Consider the following 25086-nt stretch of genomic DNA (forward strand, 5'->3'; position numbering starts at 1 on the left):
TGATTTGTTGTATAAAACAAAGCACTACCATCTCATAATAATAAATAATGAAGCCGTATTAGAGCAATGGACAAAACCTCTTAGGTGCTGCAGTGCAGCTGCTCAGTAGCTGAAACCATGAAACCGATATTGCACTGCTGAACTGAGTGTGTGAATTTGTCAAATTATATGGATGTAGACACAGGCAACTTTAAGGGACGCATAGATTCGATGTGTTCAAAACTCACCAACACCACCATCTTGTGGTGTTTTGACATACTGGCTACAGTAAAAGTAATCTAAAAGAGCTCCATCTTAGAGCTGACATGGTTCCTCATATAAATATAAAAGGTGGATTCTGGAGATTCATACGATCAGGTGATTGTACACGCACAGAAATCATTTTTTTCTTCAACTTCTGCCAAATGAAAATAATTTCACCTAAATTCTACACACTGGACTTTTAAACTAACAACCACTCCTTTGTATCTCTTAACTCATCATTCCCCATTTTTCCAGCCAGCACCTATTTCCCAGTCCAACCACCCGTCTCTCACCGCCAGCAGCTTGGGGACGAAAAGCCGATGTCCCATCCCAAGAACACCCATCACCCTGCAGAATGAGTCTGCGGAGGCCTGACTGCTTTGAGCCCCCTCTTCTGGACTTCCTTCTCCATCTTCCACCGCTCTGCGAACTGTTGAATTGGGCAGATGTGGGGACAGGGCAGGTACAGGGGGAGGAGATGCCGGAGGGGAGGGTGGAGCTGATGGTGGTGGTGTGGGACAGGTTGAGGGAGAGGGGAGGTCCCGCTCCGGGGCCAGTGTGGCAGATGACTCCAGCGTGTCGTCCAAATGTTAGCGAGGATTTCACAGCTGTTGGAGGAGAGGTGGACTGGGAGCAGACAAGTTGGTATGTGTGGTCAACTTAAGTGAGCCAAGATTTGCTGAGGTCAGTGTGTAGCCAGTAGTGTCAGAACAGACTGAGGTTCAGGAAACCAGCTATGATAAATAGCTACTTATAAACAGCAGCTCAGCAGGCACAGCCGAGTATGCACGGTGAATAATGATGAAGTTCATCCAGACAAGACAGCTTTTGGACAAGTGGACAAGATGTTGGCAGCAGCCACTCAGCTTGTGCCACTGTCAAAGGCCAGCAACGGCCACCAGGTGCGACACAGTAACAGTCGGTAAATGATATGTTGATGCTGCTCTCAGCATAATGCTGAGTCGTCCAGCTACCTGCCAGACTCACTTTGTAATCCAGTCACACAACCCACTCTCATCTTCCTCTTCAAAACTCCCCCAGCCAATTCCAATCCAGTATGGTGTTGCTTAGCAACAACGCTGTTCAACACGTGGGCTGCTGCTCCCGCAAACAGCAGTGAGTACTCCACCTTTTTTTATTTTTCCTTCATTGAAAGACTTCAATGACTGAGAAACAAAACCCTCGGACTCTGCTAGTGAGTGATTTTAATGCAGAACGCTGAGTGCGTCTGAGACAACACATCCAAATGTTTTGTGATGTTTTATACTGTGTTTCCAAATGACTGGTTGCTGCTTTTATGAAGCCCAACAGATATATCTTTAAAATGTAAAATGGACTGAACTTAGTAAATCAAATCTTTCATCTGAACAGCCCCTGCCTAAAAGTAAGAAAACAGTCACTGACAAAACACCAGAAGCAGAGGAAATAAGAGCATGGCAGTGTGGCACTTGTCTGCCTTCAGGGGAAGATGATGCACTGTTGACGGCTGAGTGGATGCTGAACTCGATTAGTCAGATTCAAGACAGCTATGCATAAGCATGAAATGAGGTAGTAGAGTAGATTTTAGTTTTCCATAAGTGTGAAAGTCTCTTGGTTTTCCCTCTTCATTGACATAATCCTATGATCAGGGCTCGGTCCATTTCCAGTGTCAGTCCCACTGGCAGATTTCCATCAGCAACAGCAGCCAAGCATCCGGTCAGGATCAGTCAGTAGATCCTTTAGATAGTGAGCCAGCTTCTTTGGGTGGAAAGTCACTTGAGACACTCAGCAACAGAAGCTAAATGGTTGAATATTTGCATGACTGTGCATGAGATCAGGACTGGTCGCCCTTAACAGCTAGGGTGAGGCGAGGAAAATGTTTTTTTTCTTTCGACTGTCCCTCTCTGTCTTTATTGACTCCTCTCAATCCCTCTGTGATGCTAAAAGCTAGCAGCTAGCAGGGGCGGCTCCGTTGCAGAGGTCTGGGTGGTGGACAGAGGTAGCGTGTTGGAGAAATACATTGCCAGCCAGCAGAGAAGGCGGAGGTAGAGATGTAGAAGGTAAAGAAAGGAGAGAACAAGAAACTGAGGGAGAGAAAAGGCTACCAGCAGAAATCCATAACGTGAAGATGAAGAAAAAAAAAAGAAAAGATCAAGAACACAAGAACACAGGTTTTCTTCCCCAGGCTCAGATTGCTAAAGCTATAGCTTATGCTCTTGTTGTGATGTAGATAGCGACTGCCAAGCAGGGAAAGGAGGGAGGTGAGCACAGATGGAGGGAGGGGTGATGAGAGAAGAGAGGAGCAGGATGGATGGAGGAGGGATGGGGGGAGCCTCATGGGAGAATGCCGTCATGCCTGGCCAATCAGAGCCAGGCAGTGGAAGCCCCTTCCATCCTTCTCTCCTCCTCATTTGTTCTTCATTCCCAACCATCACATCCACCACATATTTCTCTCTCTGCCACACAGAATACATTATTGCTAGAACACAGAGCAGAAGGGCTTTTTAAGACCAGCAATGTATCATTCATTTTGAGCAGAAAGCCTAAGTGTGGCTGCATTAGTGTGCATAACATATTGTTTGCCTTTTTTTTTTATAGATCCTGATCTTGTGGCTACCTATATGAGCATCAGATTGATTAATGTTGCATAATAATAATAATAATACTAATAATAACAATAATAATGAATAACCATGCAAGAGAAACCATGACATTCCCTTCCTATATCTCATCACTGATTCCCATTTTTAAAACAAAAAAGACACAAAACACATTAGTTACAAAGAGGCTGAGGGAAGTTCTTTAAGTTTCAGACTGACTTCCACAGAGACTTCCCCATTAAATAATGAGCCACATTGAGCTACCACACACTGATGGAATGTGATTCAGTTCATTGATCCATCCCACCACAGGCAGATCTAATGACACAACAACTAAGTCTACATCACTCTGCTCTGATAACAACATGTAGTTTTGTTTTTAACACAAGCCACTCTTCAAACGCACACACACAGTATATGTATACTGTATCTGATTAAGGGGTTTAAACAGTTGTTTTTTGAGTAGTTTCGGATGTGTCCCGAGGAAACACTCATTACAAACAAACAATATTTGTTCTCATAGAGCATGATGAGCATGATGAGCATGATTCAGCGCCTTACCTCTGGATGAAGTTTCTGATGTCAGCACTAGGGGGCTATAGAAGCCAACAAAGTATCTAACCTCTGACCATCCCATCAAACCCAGGATTGAGTGAACCTTCTCATACAGATGCCTCAGAGGCACAATCACATATTGACGGGATTAACTGTTGTGCACAAACCTATTAATATCACTTACTCCATATATTTAATGGATAATACACTTTACACATTATTTTCTTAAGTAGATGTAAAATGACATATAAGCTTGGAACATTTTAACTAAATGGGATTCCTAACTAAACAACATGATAGTTGACCTAATATAAACAAACATTTATGAAGGAAGTGAGTACTAACCTTGAGCAAGGCCAGGGCTACATTAAAGATGATGTTCAGACCCTGGAAAAGAAAGGATAAAGAGAAATAAGCACGGTGTGTAGAAGCCTGTTTAAAGAGCAAAGAGACATTACTACACATCAGTTTTTGTTTTTTTTTGTGCAACAAAGACAAGATTTCAAGATGCTGTGCGCCACAATGGTAGAAATTCTACTTAAATCTCTTTAGTTTTCAAAGATTTAGTGCTACGGGACACTAAAGCGAGATAAAACATCGCAAGTTAACACATCAAGCTTTCCTTATCCTTTCTGCTGCTTAGGAATAAACACATTTCCTGAACTAATAGGTTTACTCACTTGCTGACACCAAAATATCATGTGCTGATTGAAAGAGATGGAAATATCTCCTGATTCTCATGGTTTATGATAAGATTAGCACATCAAGACAATAACATAAACAAACAAGGCGATTTGAAAATGACCTTGGCATTTTCTATCTTTTTCAGAGAGTAGATCATTGAGCAAACGTTTTGGGAAAAATGACAAGGACACCGCACAGACCAACCTGTTACAGACTGACGTTCTTAGAATAAGTCAAACATTTTCCACATTTTGTTCTTACAGAAAACTGAAACATTGGTAATTATGCCAACCTATCAGCATAACTTTAGACAGCAAGAAATGCTTAACTGACTGCTGCACAGATAAAACATACTTATCCTATAGCTAGACAGATACAACACTGTGTTTAACTGATATAGGTTTTTTAAAAAAATAGCAAATGCTATATTAAAGAACTGAAATGATTATGCACATAAATACTGTGATCCTATGTTTCCCTCCCTTTTTCTTAGATACAAAGATTGTGATTTTGACATAGCATGAAAGAAAATGTGAAGCCGATGTCAGCAATACATGGGAACACCCGTCTCCTTGGTCTCCGTGACAACCAGTTCACATGGCAACAAGGAGCTAAAAATATCTGGACAGCTCTAAAAATAACAGGAGAGAGAGACAAAAGAGGGGGAGCTCCACTTTCATACGCCTACATTTACAGGCCTCAAGATGGAGCTACAGGGCTGAGGCAGGATCAAAGGCACGGACGAGAGAAAGAAAATCACAGAGCATGTGTGTCCAAGCAAGATGGACTGGAAAAAGATAAATACAGAGAGGTGATGTATGATGACAAGGGCTGAGAAGGAGATGAGACAGAGGGATGTGTGAAAGTTTAGACTGATGAGTACAAAAAAGTTTTATAAATGACAAAGTAATATCACTACATATCAAGGTCAGACGATGCAGAAACTGGTTGCTCACTGTTACTGTTACAAGTATGAGAGGTTCGATTAAGAAATGGATGTAGTTGGAAAAAGAATGACCAAAATGATTGCTTTTAAAGGAACTTGATCCGCCAAAAACAGTACAAGAATATAGAGAAGGGTTAACATGGACAGAGCCGGTATGAAGTAAGAAAAGAAAACAATAGGACTAAAAACTTCAAGTAAGCCAAGAAGAACCAAGACAGGAAGGGTGTGGGAGATAAGAATTCTGGTTTAATGAACAGATTCTCATCATGCGGCTCACTGGGTGAGAAAGACCTGGGAAACTTTTAATTGTTTTGCCCGCGGCCAAAAGGCAAACAGGGGGAGGGAGGGAGGAAGAGGGTTGGTGGATAAAAGATGTGAAAGAGGGAGGACGTGAAGGGAACTCATTACTTTACTTCAATGAAACAAAACAAACATTTAAAAAATATCCTCGAATAAACCGTCACCATTCATTTTCTTTTGAATGGAAAACTGTAAAAGCAACACAGAAAAAGAATTCCTCTAAGGAGAAACAGTGAATGAGAATAATTCCCGTAAGGACAAAGCTGGTTGTAGCTCCAGGCAGAGAGCAACCACTTTTTTTTGTTGTTTTCTGGCAGTGTTTATGGTTTTTAACTATTTGATCTCCATTGTGATCTCACTTGAATACATTTTAAAGATGAGAACATTGTAAAATGTCACAGAAGACACAATTAATGACCTTTACAATAAGAATAGTCACATTAATTTTCAGTACTAGCTAAAAAAAAAGAAAATGGGTAACCAGCACAAAGTAAAATAGTGGCTTATGAAGGAAAAACTCTTCAGAGGAGCTTTCAGTAAATACGTTTCAAATCAAGAAGCAAGCAGTGATTGCGGTTGGGTCAACAGATCCTAATGGTATTAAATCAGTGATTGCATCAGCCCAAAAGAGTTTTATCAGTGTGTCATTAATGATTATGTTGGGCAGATTGAAGGACAGAGTACAGATGAATTAGAAATGATGTATGTATACGTTTGTCAAAGTCATTCTGCACATTCTAGATACAGTCCCTCTGTCCTTCCTCCTGCCTTGTTGGCTGCCATCCTCTTTCCTTCTTACCTCTACCAAAGCTATTCCAAAAACCTTCTTAACTACTTTGTTAAAACTATTATCCTTTTTTTCTCCCAGAAGGTTGACTCTTTCATCACTTGACGTAAGACAATAGGGACAAGACCATCACAGTACACCCAGGACAATGTACCTCGCAGAGCAGCAGGTCAGTGATGTGGAAAACCATGCACAAGGGGAACTTGGCAGTGAAGAGGGTAAGAAACCACTGGGATGCATACATGTGTGCCTCCAGATTCAGCTCCTGGAAGTGAGACCACAGGTCTGGAAGCTGTTCCTGTACGATCAGAGAGAGAGAGAGAGAGAAGGAATTCATTTTCCATTTTTACTTATACTTTATGATATCGCACTGCCCCAATCTCTATAATATCTTTCAAGAGTAATTCTGGGGGGGAGAAAATGTGGACAAGCTTTGAAGTTTCTCAATTTCTCTTCTTAAAGGTAGCTTTTGAGAAGTAAGAAGAATACATACATACAAAGGAGACAATAACTGTGGTTCTGCTGCATCAATTTTGACCTTCTATATGGCTGTCCATGCTGAGTCTGACAGGATTCAAAAAATACAAAAATCAAATAGTAGACTGATTTTTTTAGCAACACTGAGGACATTGACTTATTCCTGAAAAAAGGGGCACAAAAGTACAAAAAGGGGAGAAAAAAAAATGTGTCCTTTCCACGATATACTCTGACTTCAACCAACATTCTGTCTGTCCATCCAGTCGGGGTCCCCCTTCATTAGTATTATGTTACAGCATAGAAAACACTGCATTACAAACACTAACCTGCATCAACCTCTCAAGCTGGTAGAACTTGCAGTGAAGATCCTCAAAGTTGTTCTTGTAGAGAGCTCTGAGGCCATATTCGTACATGATTTTCACCAACACACAGAAGGCCTGTTCCTCAGGCATCTAAAAGAACAATATGATACATTTCTATTTTATTTGCTGACATATCTGACTCACCTACCAGACTTTGGAGCACAGGCGTATAAGTGTTTGTATGTGTAATTAACTCAGTACAGTTTTAGGATATCACTGTGTCACAGCGTCTCAGCATATGTGTTTTGCAAAGAAAAGAAAATAAGCATGAGAGAAAAATTAACTGCGCGATTGTGCACATCTGTGAAAGTGTATACGTTTACCACCCCTCCTTCACACATGCAGGGTAAGGTGATATTTAATCAGAGTGACAGTATGTGTTTGGGGCTGAATGAGCTCCTGCAGGTAAAGCTGAACACCTATTAATATTCCTGACATCTCCTCTATAACCTCTCCCTTCTTCTTCCTCTTCCTCCACTATAACCCGACTGCTCCTTCCTCCACTATTACCTCTCTTTTTACTGCTGCTCTTCAAATTTACAGCCTCCTCCTCCATTACTTCTTCCCGATTTCTTCTTCCTCCACTCCCCTCAGTTTTCCCCACACTCCCCTTCTTTGTACTTCATTATGCATCTTCACTGCATTCATCCACGGCATTTCGCCAATATTCTCCTCCCATTTGTCTTCACCTCTCCACTCCCCCTCCATCTTCCTCCTCTTTAACCTTCTGCCCTTGTCATTTGGACATCAACCAAAACGTCTACTGCCCTCGTTCCTCCACTTCCTTATGTCAACTCCTTGGTCTTATTATACCTTCCTCAAATACAATTTCAGGTGTGTTTTAAGAAGAAACATGGGACACAGAAATATTGAGCTTTTTAACTGCAAGTGACCTTGAAATTAAATTAATTTTTCCCCCTCTGTCTCTGTCTCCCTTTCTCTCTCTCAACTTCCACTGAGGGAATTTTATTGCCAGGGTTCAGTTTATCTCTCTCTATGTCTATTGCACTCAAACCATTGTCATTGTCAACAAGTTCAGACGATGCTGAATAAGCCTATCAGCTCCATATGACTCTCTCTGTGTTTTTCAGTACAGAAGTTGTGTTTTTGTGTCAGTGGTGACATTCCTGCACCACACAGACTGACGAATTTTACTTCACGCCTGAGCAGGGAAAGTAGAAGAAGCAAACAGAGCAAGTAGCTTCATACAGTGGCTAAAAACACTGAGAAGCACACACAAATAGTGTCAGAAGTAGAATCTACTGTTAAAGTAAACCTGGGGATTCAGTAGGATCTCACAATTGTATCTTTAATTGCAATTTTTGCTTGGTCGTAAAATATTGAAAATGCTTGCTCCGCCAACAGCTCTCCCCCTGAACAACAGCCTGTCAACGTGCCAGTCTGCCCTGTGTCTGCACCTCACAGCTCCTGGATGCAGTCTGGACATGTACCGCTACAGTCAAAGAAGGATGAACATCACAAAACTTACTGAAATGTTAAAACTTGTCTTGCAAAGCAGTCGGCTCCGTTTTTCTGTAACTCTGTGTGTGTGTGTGTTTGTGTGTATGTGTGAGTGCGAAGGGGCAGGGGAGGAAAATCTGGGTCATGTAGCGAATGCAGTGTAATGGTAATTACTAAGAAGTCCACAGGGGGCAATAGCGGTTCTGCACTAAAGCTTTAATAGTCCACTTACTTCTTTATTTGGTAGGAGACTACGGAGAAACATCAGAATAACTTCTGGCATTAAATGTTTAGGAAGAAAATGTAAAAGACATATTTTTAAGCTTCAACAAGGTTGATAAATTATTCTATGTACACATGTGAGAAAACCAATTGTAAAGACCATATTTTGTGTTGTATCAATTACAATCATCGATAATTGTTGATCTTATCAGCCCTAGTGTGTCTTTTTCACGAACATTGTGTTGGTCGACTCGACGCATGGAGGGATGACATATTTACTCACATGCAGCAGGAGAACAGCAGCGAGGAACGACTGACCCTGACAATAACCGATCTCCTCATCATAGACAGAGTAGGCCTGTTGGATGAAAAGACAGAGGTTTTCACTTAGTCAAACATTAGAAATAACCGACATAAACATTGTTTAAAATGGGTACGTTAATGTTGTATTCTTAAAACCTGCAGCTCTCTCCACATACTCCTTTTTCTCTACCTTGGTCTAGCCTACAAAACAACACAAAAGGTGATTTAAAAAGCACAATGACTAAGCAAATTTCTTTAACCTGGTGATAAATGAAGTGACCTGCAATGTGATAATAGGTATTCATACAGCTGAGCTAATCTTAAATACACTATGAGTAGGATTAATAACAGTCTATAACAGCTAAAAAAAACCTAAAGATTAGCGTGCGTTTTGAAAAGTGTCACCTACTGTACGAACACTGGGACTCTCAAAGACAATAAATCACCACAAATGTAACATTACTGATGCAGGCATGAATATCTCTTGCTCACTGAATGGATAATATGAGATAAAGTGTTATTTAATGATGCCTCATTTGACAAAAGTGTAAGACAGAAGCAACTGATAATTACATATTTTTCATTTCTTATGCATGAAGACTTAGAAAATGCATAGGGCTACTATGAGTACATGTCTATACTGCACATGAATACGTAATCAGGTCTACAACAGAGTAATTATGTGAGCAGGTTAGTGCTATTTCCTGCCTTCCAGTCACACAGAAACCAACATCCATAGATCACACAGTTTTCAGCTGATGGTTTATCAACTTCAACTTGATAAGTCCTTAAAACTGAATAAAAGTGTTCAACAACAGCTGGTCAAGCTGATCACGGGTCAACTATGTTTCAGTCGTCCTGAAAAGAATTATCTTGTGACCAGAGGCATGGTAATATTTCCAGTACCCTTGAGAATTTCAGCTTCTTTTCCAACTAATAAATTTAGTAAGTGACATTTCATCTCACTTCATCTTTAAAAAGCCTAGAGCTTTATACAGCCTCCAGCCAGCAGCAGTCTTATCACTTTAATGTGAAGGTTGTCGGAGCATTAGTATACCCAGAATACATTTCCTTAGTGACCAAGCGAAATTTCCCTTGAGACCGTCTCTGTGTTTGGTTATCTTTTTGTTAGTGTAAGCCTCTTGCTCTCCTCTTTCACTCCCTTTGTCTAATAACATAACACCAAATGTTTCATGTCCACTCAAAGAAATGTTCGACGGACACATGCAGCAGTAGCCACAGAGGAAACGGAAAAAATAATCAAAAATAATCAAAAATAATCTAGAAAGCTTGCAAAATCTTTTCTTTACATAACAATGGCATTTCAAACAGACTACGGGACTTTAAACCTGTAATGAAATTTTTTTGGACATTGTGGGCAGAAAAATGAGTGAAATACAACACTGATGTATCATTCCCTTTCAAAATGTATAAGGTGAACAAGGTAGCAAGTAACTGTTAATATACACATCAAAGAGTGCACATCATTACTTTGTTAATTATACAAAACTAATGTCCGACTACTGGGCTGTAAAATTATAAAATTGTGTTGCTGAGTGTGGCAGACGCCATTTGGCGCTGAACAGGGAGTGAACAGTGGATTTTCCAGCATGGAGTAGCAGTGATCTGATCTGAAACTCACTATTGTATAAAGTGCTCTCAAACTGTGGGGAAGCTTCAGATACAGGTAGTAATGCTCTGCTGGCTCATATCCTCAGATGACACCTACAATATCACACACAGGTCTAAGAAATATCTAAAGCATTTGACTCACATTATTTATAACTGGGTGAAGACAACATGACACAGCATCGAGGCCTGACTGGCTGCTTAGTGCTTTTCTTATAAGGCATACAGGTTTGAGGAAACATTAACATACAAGAGCAATAAATTCATGTTCCAATATGGTAACTGATTATATAGGAATCATCAGAATAAGTAGAATGCCAGAGGGGCTCCAAATAACGCAATTAACACCCTCATAAGCAGCAAGAACAGCTGGTGAAAATGGTCGAAAGGTCACCAACACCATAAATAAGCACAGATGCACAGAACACAGACGCTTTAAGCATATCTCTTCTATTTTACAATGTTTAAAGAATGTGCATTTTATTTTCCAGCACTAGGTTGGCAGTACACTCAAACCAGCAGTTAACTGTACCAGCAGTCAAACCTGGTTACATTGGATTCAAAGATTATTGCCCCTTTTTCCATGCTTGAAAAATGAGTATGGACATCCACAGTTCCACTGCTGATCTGTTGAGCTAATTTGGGATTTGATGTGGAGGTAATGGAGAAGTCTTGTGGAGCTGTCTGGAGTGTAATCTACAAGCCGACATGCTTGATTGAGTGTAGCATTCGCACTTCCCCAACTCGGGTGGGAGAAGTGTATGCTGACAGATGGATGAGGGAGGTCCTGGTGGGTGAAATCTAAATTTGTTAGCCTGAGCAGATAATAGGCTCAGAGGGACGGACTCTAACAATCTCCATGTCTAGTTTCTAAAAAGCAATAAATGTCATTTATATGCAGTTGTAAAATAGATATGGTATACGGTTTAAAAAGCCATAGTGTATGTTCTGATGGATGTAGATGGATCGACCCTAGAACCCTACATGCTCTCTTTAGTTATTCCTCTTCTGATAAGTATTATTTCAACACAATAAAAATCCATATAAAGAGCTGTAAAGTGTCATTTAATTGTAGCACACTGAATGAATACGTAGGTCATAGGTCAACCTTGCTGGAGAGCAGCAAAGTGTAATCACATCTTTCATGCTCTGCTCCTGAGGGAGAAAAACTGGCATCACTATTGTAGAGTAGGGCAGAACCATTTGGAATAATAAATATCTAACTGCGATCATTTTTGACTGAAATTGCATTGTGAGTTTGCGATATCAGAGAGAATGGTCATTTTTACATTACATTACAAAGATCCTCATTTTAATTTGAATAAATGATTCAAAATGATTAGTGTGTGATATTTGTGCAGATCTGTGAGAAACAGAGTTGTTGTCTTCAGTCTGTGGAACATGGTTAGGACAATATTTAATCTAAAACGGTAATTTAACACACATTTTAGCTTTAAGAAATATTGCCACTCCTGCGATCGCAGTAGGTTGTATTGCGATTTCGATAAAAATTTCTACTACTACTCTACTCTGCATGAGAGGTCATGACTTTGACTGTTTACAGGGTAAATGAACATCAGTGGACATCTGTGCAGTTAAATAGTCCTTAAACAAAATAAGTAATATATGAAGTTAGAGCTGAAACAAATAATCGATTATTAATCGATTACTAAATTAATCGACAACTATTTTGATAATCGATGAATTGGTTTGAAGCTTTTTTCATAACTAAAACAACATTTCCAATTTGTTTAATCATTAAAATCATTAAAAGTTAATCATTTTGGTGGGAAAAAGTGGTTTTGTTTATGTGCGAGTATAAGAGTTTAATTTCGATCTATATTTATAGTTATATAGAGTTTTCTGTTCAGTGTAGTAGAAACAGCTTTTATAGGTCAAATAACACAACAGCATGGGATTCAGCAAAGCTAAGCTTTCAGTCTATCAGGTCACTAGGTTTATAAACTAGCATCCTGAATAACATGTACATGGAAATACTCAGTGTGCACAGGGATACACAACATTAGCTTGATTGATGAGGCATAATAATGCATTACTGTGTTTGCTTTTTCCCCATGCTTTAAGTTCAGTTTCCATGGATATACAGGGTCGATTCTCTTCATCTCTTCAATTTATCTGAGAGTTACAGGTTTTGAATGCCCACACCAGCTGGAAGAATTAAATTCTCCTCGTCCAGAAAACACTGGCTGTGTGTATGTAGTGTCCCCACGAGAAAAGCACTTAACCCCTGACTGCTGCAGCAGACCTTCCAAGTGACCACCAGTAGATGCAGTATGAGGCATTGCAGATCATTTGGAAGAGCGAACATTAATAGAGCAAAGCATATTATCATTGAAAAGGTACACGGAGCTCAGGGGACCTTCCCTGGAGAGTAAAGGTTAGAAAATAAGACTCCAGGCTTATGGGTGAGTAGGATGTGAAGATGAATATAAACTTTGTCCTGGATCCCTGTATCTGTAACCCACTTGTGCCTCAAGATCCAACCAACCTTATCAGCAGCAAATCTACATGGATTTGCATACAAATGAAGGCTGGCTCACCACTGACCTAGTTGGGTCTAGACAGGATGCTAACCCTTCCTGACAGGTTTTCCCTGAGCGCCGACTGGCCAGACTCTACTTCTGCAACACCGGTAAAACACAAAAGGAGCAACAGTGCTACTGCATTACTGTATCTACAACTAATGAAAATCTATACTAGCCTATTTCTGTTGAATGTATAGCTTCCTTATACTCTTATCATCACATTTTGCTTTGTGTGTACATGTCAGTTTATTACACAACTGCTTCATGCAAACTTCAAGCATAACTCAAATGTTATTGTATTGTTTGCATTTTAAGAACCTTAGAATATCTGAATTGTTCTCTAAATGTTCACTATAGAAAGAAAGGAGTAATGGTCATGACGTGTACACAAAGTAACACACCTCTATTGAAATATCCAGTTGTGTGACACAAACCTGTCAAAGATAACTGATGTCTTTCTGAATATTTGAGTGATTATTGTGGAGTATATTATTAAATATCTGAGCTTAAGTCTTTTTACTATGTTGTCAGGGGTTTGGTTTATTTAACGAAGACGAGCACATTTGTGTTGCTATGTCATTTTAATTCCACAATCTGTCTTTACAGTTAGAGATTTATGCTAAGAATGACCTTTGATAAATTAAATTAATAATGACTAATAAGGTCACATGTATAAGAGTTAAAAATGAGCAGTTTGGTTGTTAAACATACAGGACGACTATATGAATATCCCATTTGTTTACTTTAAAATGTCATATATGCCAATTTCACCACATTAAATAAACTCTGTTTGTGGTAAAGTTGTAGGAAAATGTGTCGGGCTCAGTCTTAGTTGAGTTCAGACAGTGATAGATATAAGGACTCACTTTAATACATTTAACACATTACTGCTGATTTTGGCTTTTGTCTGAATAAAATGTACCATGTATCATCACAGATAATTACCTCAAGACAAGCCAGGAACCCTCTCCTTAGAGAACTTATTTTTACTTATTACATTTATTGCCAAGGAGGCAATGCTGCTTATTTTATGTTGTTACCAAGATTATAGCCAAGTTACAAATGGTCAGTCTGACAGGCTATTCACCATTGTATGAAAAGGTTTCTATGTTTTGAATACACCATGGTGGCATTTGAGATTATCATTCTCAAACACGTTTTTATATATATCTTCTGGGGCCTAAAATGGTAAATAATATATCCATTATCTCTAGGATTTAATGTTTAGGAGATTCTGCACTACAGTTTATTGTTAGACGCAAACACAAAGCTTTTCTTTATCCAGCTAAACTTAATTATTTCCCTTCGCCATTTTTGCTCTCAATACTTTCATATATGTTGTGCAGTTAAACTTAATTTGTATTACCGAAACGTGTATTTAACAAAGTTTAGTTTTTTGATGACCTGTTTCTCAGCGAGCTGGACATGTATAATGCATGTTTATTTCATTTAAACAATATTGTGTATCATTTTGCTCATCAGCGTTTTCCCAAATGGAAGAGTGGCATTTTGAGATTTTCCCACTCTGGGACCCGTTTTCATAAACTACAATTTGAGGGCTCCCAAAAGGCTGTTTCCATGTGGATAAAATGCTAATACAATAATAATAAAAAAAACTTAAGCGGATTCACATGGACTAATTTTCCCGTGGACAACCTCTAAGTATCCCTGACCCCGATTTCTTTGGTCTCACTCTTAATTCCCTACATTTGCTTCAAATGGTTCAAATTGCAGCTGCTTGTATCATTATAGGAACTCCTTCCACAGAATATATTACTCCTGTTCACCAGCGACTCACCACACCATCTGCTCGCTTAACTACCATGGCGTGCAGAGGCTTCAGTCGCACTGACATTTGCCCCCTTGCCCCTAGAGTTTTCTACCACATAACACTCAAAACACTAAATCTATCTCCTCCTTCAAAACTTGTCTCAAAAAAAACATTTTAAACTAACTTTTATGGTCAAATTTTGTCTATTTTTATGGTGAGTTTTGATACCATTTTATTTTTATTAACTGATTACTGCTTTGTTTTGTTCTATGACGCAGATACATTGCTAATTGAACATAGCTCTCACCTTTACTCATATGCCTTTTAATTGTGTGAATAATATATAAGCTTATAGTATTTCATATTTGGCTGCCACAACGGTATAACGTAAAAGGCTGTATATTAACAATGTTATACAATTGGAAAAAGGACAATAGAATTTTTGACATATTTTACAGTCTTTCATTTTCCTATGCAAATTATATCTTAGCTACAATTTAACAACATTTTAGCCTCTCCTTAGTATCACATATGAAGCATGATAACACATTTTATTTTACTGAATTATTCAGAAGCATTTGAATGATGAATTTAGTTCCGTCTCTAAAAGGATCCAGGTTTAAATATCAGCTGTACGACTTTCTTTCTGCAAACAAATGGTCAATGTCTTGGCTCTGACCTGATGAAATTCATCATTTACATACTGTGAATGCAAAACTGTGTTCCACTTAGAAAATTGGAAGAAAACACTAATGACTGTCCTGTGATGGCTGTGCATACATCCTGTATATTGAGTTGGAAGGGTTCATGGTGATGTCTCAGTCGAGGCAGGCACTGTCAATCATATACTGTGTAAAGCCAACATGAAATGCCAAGCTAATTCCTACAGAGCCTTGCCAGACAACGGAGAGGAAAAAAACACTAATGGCCGGCTTCATGGGAATATGCACAAATTATAAAATGTTTAGACCACATTTCATGATTAGCTTCCCATGTACGAATGTCAATCAGAAAGAGTAGTAACATAATCCGGTGCTGATTTGATCAAACTGCAAGTATCTGGCAACTCACTCCATCAATCCCAGACTAACCTTGCAGATCTTATACAGTGAATCCTGTCCATCTCCATCAGAATCCTTGAAGTAGTCATGTGCAGGGAAAGTGCGGTGGATGTCCCGTGTGATGACTCCTTCCTGGGCTGAGTCCTGTGAAACACATAGATTACACTAAATATAAAAACGTGACAAACTTCAGCACATTAATTGATTTTTGATGTCTTCTTATTCCGGTACATTGTTTCTACTTGCATTACTGAGATACAATGTGTGTTCGTGTGTGTGTGTGTTAAAATTTGTCACATTCCTGCTGCAGCAGCACTCCCCAGGCCTCAGTCACGGTCTGTGCCATCTAATCCTGAACCAGTGCAGTGTACAAATAAATACACACATACAAATGTGGTTACTTGTTTTCCTTCTCAAACAGAAAACACACATATATACACAGGCAATTTACCATTACCCCTCTCGCTTTCTATTCTCACACAAACAAGTCGCACGCTTGTGCGCGCACACACACGCGCTCGCGTACTGTAAACAGTGCCGAGGAGAAGACTGGCAGCACAGCGTTTCCCAACAACTCACTGCAAGCCGCAGATAAACCAACCCTGAGCCTGACTGACCTTGATGTGTGTTTGTGTGGATCAGAGACAAAGAGCAAGACTGTGTGCACAGGAGAAAGAGAGAGTGAGGAATGTCATCTTGCAGTTTTTTCCCCTCTACTCATTTCTCGACAATAGAGAGATGAGGTGGGTATTTAAGTAAAAGTGTGTCAGAGAGAAAAAAAGAAACGGCAGGATTATCATGCTCATATAATGAAAGATCAGGAGGTTAATAAAGTAATGACTACTAAGATAGCGTTGCTAACGCCAGACTGCATCTCAATTTCATTTGAGATCGAGTGTGAGTCCACAAAGGGTCTAGTCACCTCCCACTTCCAAGAGGCATGACCAATGGGCAAAGATTAAAATGCCACTGTAGGCAACTGGATAGACCAATGATCCAGATGACATATGCAGAGCGACGTAAAGCGTGTCAGCCAACGTGCTTGTTTTAGTTTTCAAGGAGCGATGGCTATCTAGTAATGACATCTAACGACTTTGGCCCGGGGGAGCTCCGCAGAGCAATTTGCTTAAAATGGAACCAACAGTGTAATCGTGAGAAATCTGCTCTTCGGTGGGCGCCATGTACACATGTATGCATAATGTTAACAAAAGCATCTTTTGGATGGTCATGTTAAGCATGGCAGGTGGAAAAAACACACTTTGGTTTCCTTTTTTCTCGCCAGATGTGTCTGCAGAGAAAAAAGCAAATCACTGGCTCGTCTGGGTGTGACTATGGACTCCCACTGGAAGGAATGTCTTAATGGTCAGTGTGCACGTGAGAAATAACAAACAGGAAACAAAACATGTTTCAGTGTGATATGTAGCTAATGTTTTTAATAACCTTTGTAAAATTTGGTGGCAACATAAATGCAAAGTCAAAGCTCAAACATCTTTAAGTTCATATCTTTGCATGACTTTAAATTTACTTTAACGCCATAAAGCCTTTATTTAGGTTGGCTTTCAGTAGTTTCTTGGCCTTTATAGAGCTAAAATTGAATTAATCTGCAACAATCTTTTCCTCTGCCAAAGCAGGTCATGTTCTTGGCAGCATCCTACTGTTTGTCTGTCTGTGAGCAGCCGTACTCAAGAAGTAAAGGATGGACTTACGGCCTACGGAGGAAATTATTAGATTTTGGTGGCGATCCATATTTTTCAAATGTGAGATATGGGGGAGTGTGAGCAACCCTGGTGGATGTTTGCACTCTTAGTAATTTTTCTGGCAATACTACTTCTTATCAACAAAAAAAAGTCTGGTACAAGATTCTTTCAGTTTGGCCAAGAAATCTGAAAACATCCCATGGGGCTTGGGGGATTTTCAGTTTCAGCAATTAGATTAGATTAATCTAAAACAATCCTAATCTATCTTGAATACAAGAACAGTGCATTTGTTGTTAGTTCATTAATGTTACATGGTCATCGGTGTAACCTGCATGTTCTTTTGCTGTAAATGTCTTAACGTTATTCTGCAAGTTGAAGTAAATAAATGTTAAATAAATGACTTTTAAGGACAGAATAGTTGATAACATAATAATAATAATATAATGAAGTCTTCTTGATGGTTAGCAAAATTAAAATCTTGTTTACTGTGTCACTTGTATCCCAAGCTTGGTTCATATGATACATACACACACACAAACATGCACATGCACATACATACACACACACACGATTGATAGAAGCTGCTGGCAAAACAGTGAGTAATGCTTTAATGAGATTTGTAGTGTGGAGGTGTTGTGTGCTTCTGTGTATTATGTGTTGGAAATGGAACTAACAGTTTTACAATGAAAAAAAAAAAAGATGCCGCTCTTCAGGAATGAGGGCCATGTTGACGGAATTCTACTTTCATGTGTTTGTTGTTTCCAAAATGTGACATAAATGGCTGGATACATTTCAAATTGGGTCCGGTTTTTTTCCAATTTGATGGAAGATTAAACATAGGGTTAAATTGGCTACAATTATTCATACAGGATAGCAGTATATTTCTATTAAGTCAGTGTCTGTGTCAACGTACATATGAATACACAGTTAATCACCAGAAAATAACCAGCAATTCATTTTCTGACTGATTAATTGTATAAGTACCTTTTTAGGCCAAATTGTCCGACAGCTTATTTGTGAAAATTGCTGTTTTACTGTTTGTTTATTTGCAACCATAAGCTAAATATCTGGATTTTAAACCGGTTAGACCAATTGAACCATTGCGGTCCTTGACGTTTTAATAATTCTCTTGTGAACATAAAGCATGTGTACTTGTAATAATCAAGTGTAGCATTGCTTACATTATATCCAGTACTAAAGACTGAAGTTTGGAATAACATTGACTGTGGTGAGCAGATGTTTTGCAGAGAAAGCAGCAAAAACCCACACAGCATTTCTTTTATTCATTATTTAGCAAGTCAAAACTTTGCTTTTGAAATAATTATGGACTCATGATTAATGCATTACTTTTTATGAGCTGCTTCATCAATTAAAAACAAATTAGTGTGACGATAATAACCATGGCAACATCAGCATGGACCACTCACAATCCGGTTGACAATGGAAGTTGTAAACACTTTGATTTAATAAACCATGCATGCCTCTAATAATTAAAAACCACATTACTCAAAAAAAAAACAGCAAAAATTGTTAAATTAATAGTAGTCTGTCCCCTCTTCTTCTTAATCCTTTCTTCTAAAAGCGTTTCTATAGCTTCTCTTAATTTTCGCTCTGCATATTTCATTCTCCCAACTAATTTATTCTTCTTCTCAATCATCTCCTCCCCTTTCTATTTCCATGATCTCCCCTCTTTCCAATTCATCTTTTACTGAACAATGCCTTTTTCTATTTTCTCCATTTTGTTCAGTAATATAGCCCTCTATATGCTATTTTTAATTCCCTCCTCCCCCCCCCTTCCGTTTCTGTTTCTTCCCTTGTTCTACCTCTACTGTGCCCTAAATATTTACCTTGTTTTTTTTTTATTATTATTATTTTTAAAGCAAACATAAAAATATATTTAAGCTCCTTGGTCTCAGTATGCAGGCTAACACGACCAGGTTGTTTTTGTTCTGTGTGATGAGTCATATTTCATGCACCAAAATATTATTCTCTTCCTGTTTAACAAAAATCTTACAAGAGTTCTGAAAGGACAAGAATGAATACAGTGCACACACACCATAGAATAGTGAGCATAGTTAATGGTATTTATAATTTATTTTTAGGCAAACATAAAATGAGTAAGTTGTTGCACTGGGTTGTGTGTGTTCTCTCTTGTTCTGTGCGCATGTGTGTGTGTGTGTGTGTGTGTGTGTGTTGAAGCTCGACAGGTCTTTGATCTTAGCAGGAGGCTGAGGTGCTCAGGAGAAACTGCAGCCTCATCAGCAACATCAGTTCTCTCTCACAGCGCTCCAGTAAACCTTTACTAAAAACACAATTCCAAAGACTAACTATGCACCTTGCAATGAAGCTCTAGGTCAGTGGCACAGCTCTAAAACTGGCTATAAAGGTTTGTGCTACTTGTTTGTGCACTTAAAATATAGTTTAACTAATCAAGACAAAGCTAGTAATGCCTGCAAGGAGAACAACAGCATTAATGGGTCTCTTCCTTGCGAATCATATGGATATGTATTTTTCTAACAGTCTCTTTGGGCTTAATGTGGCAAACTCAACAGTGCCTGCCCTTACTGCCATGACTTCGTCAGAGAGCCCCCACACTGTGAAACAGCTTAGTTCATCATCTCTTTATTGTAAGCTCAAGTAGGAGATGGATGTTTGTCACTGAAAGCCTGAAGCAGTAAGCTGAACATTGCGAGCGCCACCTGCATCATCCAAAAGATTTTCATCTTGTACATTTTTCCACTGCCACCATAGGTAAATGAATGGAAACAGACAGATGGATTTAGGAGGCTGAACGTGTGTGTTTCCACTTTCAGGAAGAGGGGGGAGGTGGGGGTGGGGGGGAGAGAGACAGGATGTGTGGCTGCATCCGGGAGGTGGCATCTTATCTAAAGTAAAAGTACTCCACACTCTTTTTTACTCCAACTGTACTCCAGGAGACAGTGGTTGAAAAAAAGTGGTCCGATTGGTTTGTGGTGTGTTGACTTAAGGCCCTGGTATACTTCCACGCAAATGCAACACGCGTTGAAGTGCATGTCACATATCGCATACCCTGGTATACTCGCACGTCAGGGTCCTGTAGTATCCCACTTCACCATCGGGTGGCGGTACAAGTCTGGACGCAGGGAAATAGATTCCTACCAAAGAAGAAGAACCCAATGCAACAGCTCCCTCGGACACGTCTGGCTCAAAGAGGAGAGGCCCCATCGGGCAGATACACAACCAACTAAACTGACGATCATAAAGCCAGCACATCTCAGTTCGCTTCTCCTGTGGAATGACGACACAAGAGAGCCCCATTAGATGGTAAAGCTTGTGTAAAATGGGGCAATATACACATATTTATGACAGCATCAACCATAGTCTGTATATACATACAGTGCATGCACGTGTCTAGTGGAACTAAGCATATATCAACTTGAATTCAGTCAGAACACTAATCTGTCGGATGAAAGTATAGAATATAACACAATGAAAATACTGGCCCATAAACACACTCATCTGTGCAGAAATGATATACATCAATACAGACTCAGTACATTGTGACATTGAATATAGATTATATCTATATTATAGGAGATTATAGCAACACTGTACAGAGACAGTGAGTATACTTTATTTGTTGCCTCTTTAGGACGTATTCTGGCACAAACACTGACCTTGTTAGAACCCATAGTCCTCATGGAGAGCAAAATCTGGTCTCATTTCTGTGGATCTGGTTAATTTTTGGACGAAGATTTAAATAGTAGTTAAATTAGGATTCGGGTTAGGTGAACTGGTTATGGTTTAGATTCAGGTTAACGCTTTGTTTAGGCTGTCAAAATGAATGAAACTTAATGCAATGTCCTAAGGAGAATAGCTGCACAAACATCTGTGCGTGTGTGTATGTGTGTGTGTGGGTGTGTATTCTTCAGTATTGTGTGTACCTGTCAGATTTATCCCCTGGTGGCTTTTAAACTAACTGACTGAGGGCAGTAAACACAACGGGAAAGGAGATGGAAGCAATGAAAGAAAGAGTGGGGGAGGAAAAGGTAAGGATGGGAGGGAGAGAGAGAGAGAGAGAGAGAGAGAGAGAGAGAGAGAGAGAGAGAGAGAGAGAGAGAGAGAGGGAGATTATTGCAGATAACAGACGGAGAGGGAGAGAGACAGATTGAGACAGAAGTTAAAAAAGAGAGAGATAAAGAGAGGGCAGAATGATGTGTACACAGAGGGGAATGAGAGGCTTCCTCTAATTGTAGCCTGGGGGCTTGTTGGGTAGACGGTCCATTACTCAGACCTTTCCAACAGGTAACCTACTTAACACGTGCAGCTAAACCTCCGCGCCCATCTACATTCAATAGTATTTAATTTACAGAAGTCAAGAGGTTTTTCTGCTGCAGGGGAACAGTCTGGGACGCAACAAACTAATCAGTAATGTATGAATCAGTCTGTTGTGTTTTCATATATGGTTTGATGAGCATGTTCTTATTTGTATAAATGCAAAATTAATGAGGATTTTAAAGTAATGGGGGCAGTCTAATATTTCAATATTTCGTTATTTTGTCAAGTTGAAAAATGTATATTGTCAGTGTTTTAAATATGTCTTAGTCAATACACAAATTATTGATTAGTGGGGGGAAAAACTACCTTATTTGATGATAAAAACATACGTATATACTGACCATTGCAGCACTAAACAGATGGACTATGAAAAGAAGACTGGCCACACACAGGCAAACATACATACAATTCTGAAAAGATGCATGAATTGCTCAAAGCAGACATTTAATTGTATAAAAATGCTCTGAGTCCAAGCTGTTTTCAGTTCAAGCCACGACATATAAGAGGGAACAGACTTCAATGGCTGAAACTAAACTGCTTTGGCTGCAATTCTGGTCAGGGAAAGTAGTAAAAGGGCAGATGTTTAATAGGGGATATTTTAAATGTTAATCTCTGCCTTGGGAACTGTGCCTTCATTTATATTGGGCTGGAAGGCAACACAAGCGAACACCTGTCATTTTATGATAAAAACTATTCCTTCAGGAGTGGGTACAGCTGAGCTGACACTGGAGTTGTTCCATGTCAAGTGTGTTCCTGCAGCTAACAGTTTCACTCCTCTGTCCACTTGGTGTTTGCCTTCCAGGCTATTAGGCTTTGTTAGCTGTCTCCATAGGGAAGAAAGATAAAACCCAGAGAGCTTCGGGACCACTGGTCACTCATCAGAGGCAAGCTGACATTGATGACCAGTGACCTTGCTTAAGTCTAGTCATGCTGTCCCAACACTAGACTCCAGAGTATCAGGTGGACAGGTCAGGTTTTTCCAGTGAAAGAATATCGCGCTCTAACTAAAATGGATCTAGTACTACAGTGTGGTACAGTATCAGGACTCAGCAAGTCTGTCACAGTCTTGAGCAGACCATTTTACTTCCAAGGCACCAAACAGAAGTAAATAATGTGCAATACTGACCTGTTTTAAAATTGCTGTCATGCAAGGGAAACAATCAGTGCACAGGCAGTGCAGTTAAAAATACTCACAATGGGGGACATGCACACAAAAACTCTTTTTATGGCATTTACAATTACTGATCCACACACTATTCAAACACTTGGATGAATCTGGTAGATGATGGTAGCTCATAACTAGAGGTAGACAACCGGTCACCTCTAAACACAGGTTAAGAGTAAACATGTGTTTAAAAGAGAGTTGTCTGCATGTGAATTCAGAAAGATTCAGAAAAATTATACCAACGCCGAGTTGCTTCTCAGCACAAGGTCAATATGTTGGCGTATTTTGCTTTAGAAGCATGAGTCAGTCTGTCCATCAACAGCAATGAATCCTGTCAAAATGCCCTTGAGCAGCATAATGAACCACCTACCTGCTTTGACATTCTCACTCTCTCTAGATTTAAGTGATAGATAAATGTTTTAAAAGTCAAAATAAAAATGTAGAATCTTGAGAGCAGCTCCATTCTGGCAAAAAGCGGCGAGCTATTCAGTTACTCTTCTCTGCTGACTGTTAACTGTAACTCCAGGGTGTGGTTGGGGCCCAAGGCTGCTGGCCGGTGAACCCCTCGACACAGAGGCAGCCAGGATTTGCTAAACCATTAAGACAAGAGCGAATAATGCCAGGTTCAGGCAGCTGAAGGCACAGAGTGCACTTAGTCCTGAGGTGATGGCTCAGCCAACCACTGGTTTAACACTAGCAGAAGACAGACTGCTGGGTGCAAAGTCAAACCGTATGTACGAAACAATTTCAGAGGGAGCACTGCTGGACGGCACAAATATCACTTTTGTAACTACTTCGGCAACGGTCACTTGTAGTGAAACAGAGATCTATGGATAAAATAACTCAGCTAAAAATAAAAAAATAAAAAGTTATTATGGAGATATCAAATGACTACAGCACAGTAAACATAATGTTTAATCCTATTACATTCTAAGTTAAAGAAGTACCACACTGTACACAGTGAAAGTGGGAATAAGCATGGCAATCAATTATCTAGAATGTTCTCGACAATGGGGGAAGTGTGTGAGAGAGGGTCATCGTTTATTCCGTTGAAATTTAGAAGATTTCTTTCCTATATATGTTGTCAGGATTGGGAGAAAAAAATAAAATAAAACCACAAACAGCATCGTATCATGACAACATTAAAAGGTAATGACATTTTCATAGAGTGGATTAACAGCTCCCAGCCGCAGATTTCACAGCAGGTTTTACTGTAAGACACAATCACAAAGCTCATGAGAGAAATCAATACAATGCTGTTTATGTGTTACTCATCTCCATACACTGTCAAAACTGGTTATTGATCTGTTTCCCAGTCAATGGGCTCAGAGGAGTTTCTCAGTGATGGATCAACTGAGCAAATTCAAAGCACTTCATTGTCAATGTCTCAGAAACGAGAAAACAAAAGCGAGCAATGTACCATCTGAGCCTGGCATCAACATGAGTGAGGGGTGGTGTATTTATGAGCCATGCTGGAGAAAAGAGGCCCCGATGAACCAACAGCAGGGTGTGTTGAAGAGCACGTCTGTTACAGATCTGCACCCTGGAGCTCCTCCAGGTGAGATTCTACAAGAAGCAGCATTGATTGTTTTGCTATGGACATCAATAAGACATTAAAAAGCAGAGGTTCAGTTAACACTGAGGTGCTGAAACACAGCTTCAGAAGATTCTATGAGAATATAGATAATAGGCAAGATATGAAAAGATGTGTGACACAAGGAGCGAGGAAGAGAGACATGCATTATTAAATGACTGACAGCCAGAATATTAGAGAGCCTCTTCATCAATTGGATAGATTAAGAGGGTCAGTATTAAACATGACAACCGACTGCCTTTTGATCACAAACATGACAACATATACCTAAAGACAAAGAAGAAAGGAATAATGTGATGAATAGGAGTGTCTGATCAAAGCTTTTACACACCACCTGCTATAGTGCCGCTGCCGAGTTGCAGTAAAACTGCCCAATACATGTGGTCT

The 25086-nt window shown here is 39.5% G+C and overlaps 1 protein-coding gene across 3 annotated transcripts in view; it reads right to left on the reverse strand.

Annotated features, from left to right (window-relative positions):
- rabgap1l (RAB GTPase activating protein 1-like) overlaps positions 1–25086 on the reverse strand; it is an 87154-nt gene that overhangs the window by 17891 nt on the left and 44177 nt on the right. For all 3 annotated transcript variants that reach the window (XM_058639344.1, XM_058639342.1, XM_058639343.1), the window contains exons 14-18: positions 15957–16070; positions 8900–8974; positions 6898–7023; positions 6249–6392; positions 3723–3764 (exon numbers count right to left, since the gene is read on the reverse strand). In XM_058639344.1, the coding sequence (XP_058495327.1) occupies positions 3723–3764; positions 6249–6392; positions 6898–7023; positions 8900–8974; positions 15957–16070 (501 nt within the window). The remainder of the gene's footprint in view (positions 1–3722; positions 3765–6248; positions 6393–6897; positions 7024–8899; positions 8975–15956; positions 16071–25086) is intronic.

Source organism: Solea solea, chromosome 9, assembly GCF_958295425.1.
Source record: "Solea solea chromosome 9, fSolSol10.1, whole genome shotgun sequence".
In the NCBI taxonomy this organism is placed as follows: Eukaryota; Metazoa; Chordata; class Actinopteri; order Pleuronectiformes; family Soleidae; genus Solea; species Solea solea.